The sequence below is a fragment of the Camelus dromedarius genome, chromosome 23 (genome assembly GCF_036321535.1).
Source record: "Camelus dromedarius isolate mCamDro1 chromosome 23, mCamDro1.pat, whole genome shotgun sequence".
Lineage (NCBI taxonomy): Eukaryota > Metazoa > Chordata > Mammalia > Artiodactyla > Camelidae > Camelus > Camelus dromedarius.
Genome location: NC_087458.1, coordinates 8,214,178 through 8,225,431, shown reverse-complemented (window position 1 = coordinate 8,225,431; position 11,254 = coordinate 8,214,178). Strand labels below are relative to the sequence as shown.

Here is an 11,254-nt window from a genome sequence, read left to right as displayed (position 1 = left end):
GGGGTTCTGGCCTAGGGGTTGGTAGAGATGGGGTGGAAGGTCTTTATTTACCAACTGTTACCTGGTATAATTCAGAGGAAGCTCCTGGTTCATTCTGAGTCCTCAGCGGATGCTTATTAGTTTATTTTTCCTCCTGCTATTTGCAAACTCATCCCTTCTAACACTCCTGGGGTCACTCAGCTTCCTCTATGACTGCTTAGGGATGTGTGTGGGTAAACATACATATACAAGTATTTTCCCCAAGAACAATCAAGGTGGTGTGGAAGGGAGAGAAATATGCAAACACACTACTGCCCGCAGGACATTTTACAAAAGCTTTTACCTAGGCGAGAAGACGAAGTTCACTTCCCAGTCCTAATGAAAAGGTTCCTTTTATCTTAATTATTTTTAACCATAACGCTTGGGACCTTCTGACTAATGTCATATTACTTGGAAAGACTTAGAAACTGTGATTCTGTGAGAGGGGGGTTATGAAAATAGAGCTGTCCTTGAAAGGCTTTTCCATCGAGTTCAAAAACACCTTACACAGCCTAGTATTAAGATGCCCAAAACAACCAAAGGGGGAGAGGAGAAGGGTCTCTTCCCCCAATGTTCGTGAGGAGGGCCACAGAAACGGGAGGAAACTGTTGAAAGGGCTCCTGGCACCCGCGACAAATTTTTGAAAAATGAGAAAAAAGGTGGAGCGAGGGTGAGCAGTGGCGGTGGGAAAGCAGGGGTGATGATGGTGAACGCAAAAACCGGCACACGTGGGGCGGGGGTCTGGGGGCGCTGGGCACCGCAGCAGGGGGTGAAGGGGGGAAGAAACAAAGGTTGGGTCTTGAGCGCAGGGCAGTAAAAGAGGGAAGGGCACCCAAGGGAAAACGGCGAGAAGGCGGCAGTGGTGGTGACGGCGGCGGAGGCGGCGCGCGGTGCCTCGCGTGGTCCGGGCCGGGGTCGCCGGCGGGCCAGGCCGGGAAAAGCCGGGGATCCGGTTAAACCCGGGACCGACTAGGCCGCACCGAGAGGCCGAGCCGGGACTGTGGGGCCGCGGAGGGGACCGGCCGAGGAGCGGCGGCGAGGGGTCGCGGCGGGATAGAGCGCGCAGGGAGGCCTGGAAAGAGGCCGGCGGGGCGGGAGCCGCGGCCGCGGGACCCGAGGAAGGGAAAGGCGGTCGGCTTCCCGCCCCCGCCCCCCGGCCGCGGCGTGAGGGGAAAGGCCGGCGGGCAGCGCCGGGAGGAGGAGGAGCCTGCGGCCCCGCCCCCGCCGGAGCGAGGGAAGGAGAAAGGCTCGCGGGGAAGAAGGAAGAGGAGGAGGAGGGAGGGCAGCGCGGGGAGGGGGCGGCCGGCCGGGCCTGCGCCCGAGCGAGCGGCGAGCCGGGGGGGAAGGGGCCCGGAAGGAGGCGAGCGCGGCCGCGACGCCGGGAGCCGGACGCCCGCCCGTGCCGGCCTGCCGCCGCCGCCTTCCCTGCCTGCGCCGGAGCCTGGACCCCCGCGGCCACCGAGGCCGGAGCGCGGCGGTCGGGCGTGGGGCGAGCGGGCGAGCGGGGCCGGGAGCTGGAGGCCGTCGGCGCTCCTGCGCGAGGCTCGGTGGGCTCCTGCCTGCGAGATTAGGCGAGGGGCGGAAAGGGAGGAAAAAGGCCGAGAGAGAGAAGCCAGGCGATCGGATTGTCCGGGAGGCTGGTGTGGAGGAATATCCCACCCCGAACTCAAATCCACAATAATAATCCAAACTATTAATAATAAGGGAGCAGATTTTCTGGCCAGGCTAGAGGGAGAGCTGGGGGAACGGGAGGAAGCGAAATCTCCGTTTCATGGAGGCTGAGGCAAGAGAAATTTTCGGAGCCTGGATGTGGAGAAGCAAAACAGAACTAACTCAGGAAATTGTCTTTCAGAAAAAGGCCGAACCTAGGCTGGGAATCAGGCTGGGGTAGGTGGAGAAACCTGCAAGTTTAAAGGAAAAGGAGAGAATATTTTCAGAGATTTTTCTCTGGTTTGTGGTATTGCTACCATTTTAAAGGTAAAAAGCATTGCATTTCAGGTGTTCTTTGATTTTTTTTTTCTTTTTTGGTGCAATTGGCTCATTTAAAAATTTCAAAACCTTTAATGTAAAAGCTTTTTTTTTTTAAAGGAAATTCGTAATTTTGGTTCCCAGGGTTGCACTGGACTTGGAAGGAGTGCAGTTGTGTACATACTATTGTATGGTTCTATTTATTTTTTTTTAACTGTTTAAATCAGCTGAAAGATTTTTTTCCAAGTGCCAATTTGGATTTATTCCTCTTTTTTTTTTTTTGGTCCCTCAATATATCTGTTGTCGTTTTAAGCATTGGAGACCAGAGAATTATTTTCCCCCCTTTGGAGCTTGAGGCTCTCTTGCCAACAGAAGGACAGCTGGGAAAACTGGATTAAAAGGATGGTTTTTATCTGTATTTTGCAGTTGAGACTGATATTTTGAAGGCACATTCTTTCTGATTCATTTTTTTTAAGCCCATAGCGCTAACCTTGAAGAGATTTGTGGTTGGGTTTTTGGTTTCTAAGAAGGTCATAGTTTTTTCTCTCTCTTTTTTTTTTTTTTTTCTAAGAGAGGGGAGGGGAAAGGGGGGCTAAGAAAGGAGACCATGTTAACTGGTAGAAGTAGAATGGAGCTTCAGTTACCAGGATCCTGAGAGCTGGAGGAAAAAGGATTCAACCTTCAAGTTGGGAGGCCCTCCTCTTACCTTTCTTAAAAATTGCAAGCAATTCAGTCCTGATCAAGACATCAAGACTACAGGATTCTGGAACCGTGGAGACACTGAGAAACCATGAGTGTAAGGTTACCCCAGAGCATAGACAGGTAGGTTTGCTAATAATGTGGTCTTTCAACACTTACTTAAGGAAAGACTGGGAGGGAAGGTGTTGCATTTTGATAAAAGGATGCAGAAGAAGGGGCTGACTGGGCTCTGGAATCTGGTAGGGTAGAAGCATTGGTCTTTGGGGACTGTCTGGGCATGTGTGTTTATGTTCCCTCTGTGTGTGTCCATGTTCAGAACCGATCCTCTGATTCAGTGTTTTTAAAATATAAGCAGTAGACACTGGTGCCAGCAGTGGGGAAAGGGGGAAATGCTTCCAGCTGCCTTTGACTTTTGCCAGGCCAGAGGCTGAATTTGAGTCCCTAACTTGCCAGCCTAGGGGTGGGAGGCGGGCACAAGCCTGGTCACGTGAGCCCCCAAGGGTGGATTGGTACTGGCTTTAGGTGTTGGAGCTGCTGGGGGAAGGGCCCTGGCAGGGGCGTGGGCCTCCACGGGGCTGGTTGTTGTGGAATGGTGGGGCTTGGTGATGGCGTGGATCCCATTTCTAGAATGAGGAGGATGTTCTTGGCCTGAATGATGGGACAGAAACACCCTTTGTACCCATACAGGTCTGGATTTTTACCAGTGGCTGCTAATGGCCCTCAAATGCATAGGTCACACTAGAATTTCTTCCTCTCCAAGCTTAGGGTTTAAATTGAAATCTGCCAACAAGCTGATGCTCTAGGTTTAATCTTACAAGCCGTTTTTAATAAGCTTGACTCTGCAAAATGGGCCTTGCCTCTGCCTAGAGCTGGAAGGAGTTGTTTTGGGCTCTTAGGCCTGATGAGCAGAGGCAGTGGCCCTTAGAGTCTGAGCACAGGATGTCCCTCCCATCCCCCACCCCCCACCCCGAAGAGTCTGCCCAGCCTCCTCATCTCCTGCAACACTGCAGTTTACAACTTTGTAAGGTGTCTGCCTTTTCCTTTCCTCCCCTTCTCCTCCTCAGCCCTTTCTCCTTGAGAATCTTGAGAGAGGGTTGTTTTGTAGGTGCTGCATACTTCCTAAATGGATGGACCTGGGGAAAAAATTAACTGGAGAGATAGGGAGGAATATTTGCAAGGGAGCAATTGCTTTCTCCTTGTCCAGTTAACCTTTGATTTTCCATGCTAATAATAATTTCTTTTAGGCTGTGGAATGTGGCCTAAAATGCATATAATCTCTCTCTCTCCCAAACACTAATCTCTCTATTGCCTCCGAATCCCATTTAGATTAGTTCAGCAGTCCCCAGACGGGGACCTGACTTGGCAGTGGAGAGAAGGCAGACGGCCACAAAGGACAGAAAGTGTTTGTGGCGGGTTGAAACCTCCACCCCTTCCCCTTTTTGTTGGCTGCTCTTTGGTTTGACTCTTCTAAAGGAAGAACTGAGGCTTGTCAAGGCAAGGAGCTGAAATGGTTACACGGCTGCCCTTCTTCTCTTTTCATCCTCTTGGAATTTGGGAATTTGTGCACTTGCCTTTTGGAGATTTGAGGGTGAACTATTTCTTGGAATTCAGGGGTGCGAGAAGATGGAGGCCCAGGTGTTGGGTGGTGCAAGAACAAGGCGATAAGGGTTCTGGGCTGGTGTGAGATGCTCCTCTGGGAGTTTGCATGTCCTCAGTCTTCTCAGGATTTGTACAGCATGGTTCATTTTTCAGAGTGCGTTCATAGGAACATATCTCACTTGAGCCTCACAGTATTTCCATGAGGCAGACATATCAGGGGTTATTATTCCCATTTTACAGAAGGGGTAATTGAGGCTTAGAGAGGAGACCTGCTAGCCCAAGGCCATCCTCCCTGACTAGTGGCAGAATCTGGACCCCAACACAGGTCTTCTGATTCTGAAGCCATGGCTCTGCTCTTTTTGTTGCCCCACCCTGTCTAAGTGGGTTTGTGTACTGGACCTGTGGAATTGGATGGGGGGCACTGTTTCATTCTCTCCTTCTGGGAGGAAGGTACGATGCTCTTCAGCATTCCCTTGCACTCTTCTTTTTAACTGTCTTGGGGCTCGCACCTGTAATTTCTGTGGTTAAAGGACCCTCTTCTTCTGTGGGATGATGCAACTTTGCAGAGTGAGCGCACTCCTCACCTCTACCCCCACCCCGATTCTCTCCCCTGTTAGAGGGTCAGTTCCGGGGCCTGGGACCCCTTCAAAGTATCTCCAGTTAGCTTCATTCTATGGGACCTTTGACATCTCAGGTTCAAGACCATGTGGATTTGAAATAATCCACAATTTTACACTATAGTAGAGGAATGGAGTGACAGGAAGTGCCTCAGATTATGGATGGAGTCAGGGATTCTCTTTTAGTTTATCCATTTGCTTTGCAGAGAGCCTAGTGTAAGGTGCTGAGCTCCGAGAGTGTTTTAGAAAATTTAAGTATACGCTTCTGGCTTACAAAGAGCATGCAGACTACTTGGGAAGCTAGGAAAGGTGTAAGACTCCTGAAGACCACGTAGAAGCAACACTGGACCAGGAGCTCTGTAGAGGCAGGGGCTGGGTTGGGTTTGCTCAGTTATATCCTGCGTGCTTAGCTTAGTGCCTTGCATGGAGTGAGTGCTGAATATTTGACAAATTGGTGTTGGAATGAATGAACATGTCAGCACATATAAATTCTTCCATTTCAGATTTTCTTTACATTTGTTAATTTCAAATGTAGTCAAAGCAAGGTCGATTAAAGAAGGCTTCCTGGGTGATGCGTATTTTCTTGGAGATAAGCAACACGATGGAGGGCCATGTCTATGGAAAGGGATTGTGGCTTAAAGTATAGAAGACTTTGGGATATTTATTCAGCAGTCTTCAGTCCCCTCTTGGGGAGTGACTCCTGGGTCCAAAGAAACATGTAGTATTTGCAACTAATCTTTATCTTGTAGTATTAATCTGTTGTTACTGGAAGATGGGCTTAAATTGTAGCTGTGTTCCCTTCGGTCTTTGTCCATGGACGATTTGTTGCCTGTTAATGTATGTTCTTCTCAAAAGTTTCTAAAAATGAGTTTGATATGGCAAGCAGAGATAATGATACTGAATTACATTTATAGGAATGATAATGAGTCTTGCTAAGCCATCTATATCCATTTGCCTAGTTCCCCATGGCAAATATTTTTGAGATGGCCAGATGGGTTAGGAGTTTGCATCCACAAAATAGCTTTTCTCTGGGCAGAGTTAGAGAAAACTCATGTGAGGACCAAAGCAGATGGAGAAGTACTAGATTTAAGCCGAAAGTTCTTGGTTTGATCCCTGGCATTCCCCTTAACTATGTGACCTTGGGCAAATCACATGCCTGCTGTGGTTTCCTCATATGTAAAGCAGTAGCTCATTTATATGAAATGCTTTCTGGTTCACAGACATTGTCACATAATATGTCATTTGAGGATTATAACATTTATTGCATCTTTCTCACAGTGCCGTTGAAAGGAGCAAATCCAATAAGATAAAATATTTCAAATTGCTTTTTAAATTGTAAAAGTCTGTATAAATTTTAGATGATAAACTCATGGATTTGATTTAGCTTCATGCACTGCTTTCTGAACTAGCCCAAAACAAATCACGAGTGACTAAAAGATCTTTCCATTGCTTTGAAGAATTTAACCAGAGTGAACGGGCTTTTTTGTTGCAGAAGTGCAGGGGTTAGAAAGAAGGAATACTTTTCCAGTGGTCAGGGTTGGGTGATAATACTAGAATATGGGAAAAGGATGATTATGGAAGCTCCTTCCCAGGAATTTTGGTGAGTGGGAGGGGCTTGAGCTACCTTGGCTTCCTTAGATGGGGACAGAAAGGGTTTGTTTTATGATCTCTGGCTGTTCCTTGTTTTAGAAGCATATGACTCTCCTAATTCAAAATAAACCCGGACCCAGCAACTGTTCCTTATCAGGGATCTGAGACTGAATGTAACTTTTCCCCAGTCTGTAGCCTTTTTTTCTAGAAGAGGCAGAATCTCACATGAGATGTATGGAGGAAGCGGCAGGAAGAGGCAGAGGAGAGCGGGAGACAGTAGATAGGCCTGTCCTAGGAGAGAGCCTTCACGTGGAGGGGAAAGTCTGTAGAGATGAGAAGCTGGTAGCCTTGGCTGAGGGGACTGGGCTTGTCTGAGGAGGGGGTGGGGACCCCCAGAACTCTTCCCACCTCAGGTCCCCATCCCGCTTCAGGTCCTTACTGAGCCTGAGACCAAGAAATCCCCAGACATTCAGCTGAGTTTCTACGTAGTTTAGAAGGTTGGCCTCCCAGAACAGTGACAGGGATCCAGAGCTACAAATAGTAAGTCCCCTGAAAGGCTGAGTCTTCTCCACAACGTGCCCTTGTGCTCTCTGGGCGGAAGAGAAGGGATGGCAGTAGATTCGCAGATGGAATATTAGGCTAAGCTTACCTTCAGACACTCAGAAACATTTCTGAAAGAGCACCCTTTGATTAACAAATCTATTTCACCTTTTTTTTTTTAATAGTCAGAATACTGTCAGAGTCCCTGTCATTCCATGTAGGAGAGTAGACAAAATATGTGAAAAGTTAAAATGACAATATGAGTTCATCAGAAATAAAGAAGATTCTGTGAAGGGCACATGGCTAATCCCCAAATTAATATAAAGACAAAGGAGTTCTGGAAGCTCATAACCTCCATGGAATAGAGTTTGGAAACTTTTGGATAGGGTCCCTTACTGCTTTAAAGACCTGGGATTCTGCTGTATGTGAAAGGGCTTTGTTAACACTGACATTCCATAAAACATAAGAGGAATGATTTTAAGCTATATTGATTGCATCTGCTTCACATCTTCATAGTGATACTGCCTTCAAAAATCCATGTTACTGGTTTGTTATTTTAAAAACTTACTTTCAAGATTTATCACATGGCTTGGAAACACTTCACCCCCACGGACTGTGCGTTCTTCCTTCTTTTCTTAATCACTAGATTGGGAAGAGACCCAAGCATAGACCTGCTAGTGGCATCCAAGGTCACTCCTTTGCCCCAAGAGTGGGGAAGCAGGACTAAAGGCTTTGCAGATTCTGGTCTCAAAAGAAAAAAGTAATCATTGCTTTATTAAAAATTGTGTTAGTTCTCCTGCGAGAGGAGGTTTGCAGTTCTGAAGGAAGAACACCAGCATCTGAGTAAATAAATGTGTGAATTAGGGTAGCTAACCTCTAAGATTTGATTCCTCCTAGCTGTTACGTTCTTTGAGCCTCTGAAAACACGATGCCTATGTCCTTTCTTTCAGTGAGCCAGGACTTTTTTCAGGAATCCTATCTGCCTTCCTGAAAACCAGTAAAAACGAAACTTTGAAATAGCTGGGGGACAGAGCTGTCTGATGAACTGGGAGAGGAAAGTGGAAGAAGTGCAGGGATGTGGAAGCCTGGGGAGGGACTGGGAAATCTGTGGCCCCCAGCTGAATTGGAGTAGGATTTGGAAGGTGTATTCAAGGCCTGGAGGAACACCTAGATTTGTGGGACCAAAACAATTGGACAGTTTTCAGGGAAAAATCACAGAAGTCTTAAGTCTTAGGGGATCATCTTCCCTGTCCTCTCGACTCCAAATAGGGCATCTCTGGAGCTGGTTATGACAGTTGAGGGACTTCCATTTTCAGGAATCCCTTGTGGTTCCGTGAATTGAATAGTTGGAAATTCTTTTGCATACCAAACTTTCCTTTTCTACACGTTAAGTGTATCTTAGAGTCTTTTACTTTATCCTAAAGTCACTAGTATCGCTCCATCATCTTTATTGACTTCTTCATGATTCTCCCCGTTCTAAAGAATAGCAAAATAAGACATAAATGTGTGAGAAAGGGGCTTTGAAAAGTTAGAGTGAAGTGCCTTCAGTCTTGATTGCCAGCACTTTCTCCTCCAGCGTTTAAAGCTACCATAAAATGGTGCGATGGGATCTAAGTCACCGGTCATGGCCTGGCATCAGATCATAGATGGAACTGGACCAATCTGGCAACCTTCCAGATGATGAACCGTGATCTGTGGCTCTTGCAATCAGTCGGTTGGATGGCAAATATTTATCAAATAGCTGCATGCGCAGCTCAGTTCTTAGTGGTCTAGTAGATAATTTGCAAGAATGTGGAGCTTACATTCTTGTTGGGAAATGTAATTAATGAAACAACACAAAACAATAAAAAAAAAAATAGTTCATTATAGCTGAATCTTGATGTATGCCAAAAAGGTACATTCAGAGAAGAGTAGAAAGTTGGGGCTAGTGAGAATAGCCAGGGGAGGGGTAGTTAGAAATTATTTGGGTCAAAGAAAGAGAGGAGGCCATTTCCTACAAGGGGAACATCAGCACAGGTTCTGGGACAGACCAAGCATGGGGTGGTCTTCGTAGACCAGAGGGAAATTAGGTGGTCAGAGTGCGTATGGTGAGAGGGTGGGGGGATAAATATGTTCAGACTGGATGTAGTAGGCAAAAGGGAACCAGTGAGATTTGTGTTAATATATGATGGTAAAAGGAGTGTTTAAAGAAAGAATTCTGATATTAATATGTAGATGGGAAGAGAGAAAAAGATGATGTGGGAACAAAGAAGAGGGTCAGGATTTGAAAGACATTTTGGAAGGAAGATCAGCAAGGTATGTATGTTAAGGCTGAATCAGGTTTGCTTCCCGAGTTTTGGAGACTGGCCCACTGGAGGGGTAGTTCTGTTGCTAGAGAGAAAAGAACCATCATTAAAAGTCAGTTCGTCTCCCATTGGTACCCCGCAGTTTACTGAACACAGCATATCAAGTGATACTTAAACCTTGCTAAGGCCCTTAGGTTAGGCCATTTCTACCAAATAGTTTTATTAGAGTTCTTCACTGCAGTCTTTTAAAGGGAGATCCCTTAGGAAATTGGGTCATGATTTGAGGACATTCACATATATTTGATAGATCCTGATTAATTAATCATACCCCTCCCACTCAGCAGGCCACACTCCAGGGATAAAGGGAAATCTGTGCGGAACCCATCCTAGGAGCATAATGATAAAGAGTATAGGACTTGAAGCTAGAAGAGCTTTTTATGAGCCCCAGCTCGGCCTCTGACAGCTGTGTTGTGCGATCAGGGTGATTTGTGTAAAAGCATTATGTGAATCCTATAGTGCCAAATACATGGTGAGTGCTGTTGAGGCATTTGGTTTGGCAAGGACCCCAGATTGGCCTGAACTCTCCTCAGCTGCCACTAGAAGACCTGTGCTTGGGTGCTCAGGCCTCTGCTGATTCTCAACTAAGGACTGACAGGCGTCGCTCTGGGAGCATATGGAACCGACACAGGACAGTAGTAGTTAAAAATCAGGTGTGAAAGATCTTGTCCTAAGGCCATCCTTCTTTGCTGGAAACCCACGGTGTCTTTCCTTTCCAGCCCAGACTCCCCAGCTTGGGCTCTGTGTCTCATTCCTTCAGGCCAGCCCACATCTCACTAACTGTAGGTCTTATTACTGTCTCCCACCATCCCGCTTCGAGCAGACCAGCCTGTTGCCGAGGCCCACATCGTGCCGTACCTTTATGTGACTGCTCTCTTTCTCTCCCCAGCTCCCGCTAGTCTTATTTCCTTCAGGGAGATCTTTTCTGGTTAATGTCATCAAACTCTTTAGTACGTTTATATTATTCAGCATTCTTTTTGCACCTCCATATTCCAATTGGACTCTTATTATCTTTTGTTTGTATAAAATAATGTATGTAAAAGTTCTACAGAATCTCTCGCACATGGTGAACTATTAGAAATAAATGTTGGTGTTCTTCCATTCTTTGCATGTTTTACGTTGGTTATTGTGTCTCATCCTGTTTCTCAGGGTTCAAAAATGATGTCTCTTCATTTTTCTAGATTGTCTTCTAGTGCCCGGTTGAGTTCTATATGATGTACACTCCTACCTGCAGTTACCTGGCTTCAACTGTAGTTCATTCTTGACATTTCTAATTCCCTCCGTGCCTACCCGAGGGATTTCAAGAAAGCAGCTCTCATCATTGCTGCCAGAAACAGAAACCAAGGATTTGCCTCGTTCTTATTGGGTGCTAGGTCTTGGGCACTTGGCATTTCTTCTAGGGACAGAGCAGCCTTGTTGGGGTTGCTTGCCTTCAGCTTCTCCCAGTTCTCGGGGGTTTTCCCCATTGGCGGCCTGGTTTCCGGGCTGCTGTCCCTGCAGGGGTCTGACAGGCATGGGGCCCGCCCTGCTATTGTCCTGCCTGCCCCAGGCTGGCCCCATTCATTTCCCAGAGCACAGCCCTCAGAAGCTTCCCTCCAAGAGACTGCTACTGCAGAGAAAGGCCACTGTTGTTCTGGGGGGAGGTGGCTGGAGAGAGTGTAGTAAATAGCTTTGTGAATGGGACCTTGTATGAGGCTAAAACCGAAGACCCTTTTCTCCTCAGAGCCCTAGGGATGGGGGCAAAAAACCACTAGGGCGTCAGCGTCTTCACAGGAACAGGGTCTGAGGTTTAGGAATATTCACGCGATCCCTCAAATTGGGGGATTGGTCCCTTTAACAAATCTTCACTGGCTGTTGCCCCTCCAGCCACCAGGATTCAGC

At 47.1% G+C, this 11,254-nt stretch overlaps 1 protein-coding gene across 9 annotated transcripts in view; it reads left to right on the top strand.

The window, feature by feature from the left end:
* The first annotated feature begins 1,261 nt into the window (after positions 1-1,261).
* ARHGEF11 (Rho guanine nucleotide exchange factor 11) overlaps positions 1,262-11,254 on the top strand; it is a 96,682-nt gene continuing 86,689 nt past the window's right edge. For 8 of the 9 annotated variants that reach the window (XM_031436035.2, XM_031436032.2, XM_031436039.2 and 5 more), the window contains exon 1: positions 1,263-2,808. In XM_031436035.2, coding sequence (XP_031291895.1) covers positions 2,777-2,808 — 32 coding nt within the window. In that variant the 5' untranslated portion in view covers positions 1,263-2,776. Of the gene's footprint in view, positions 2,809-11,254 lie in introns of all 9 variants that reach the window. The other variant, XM_031436036.2, reaches the window with a different exon arrangement.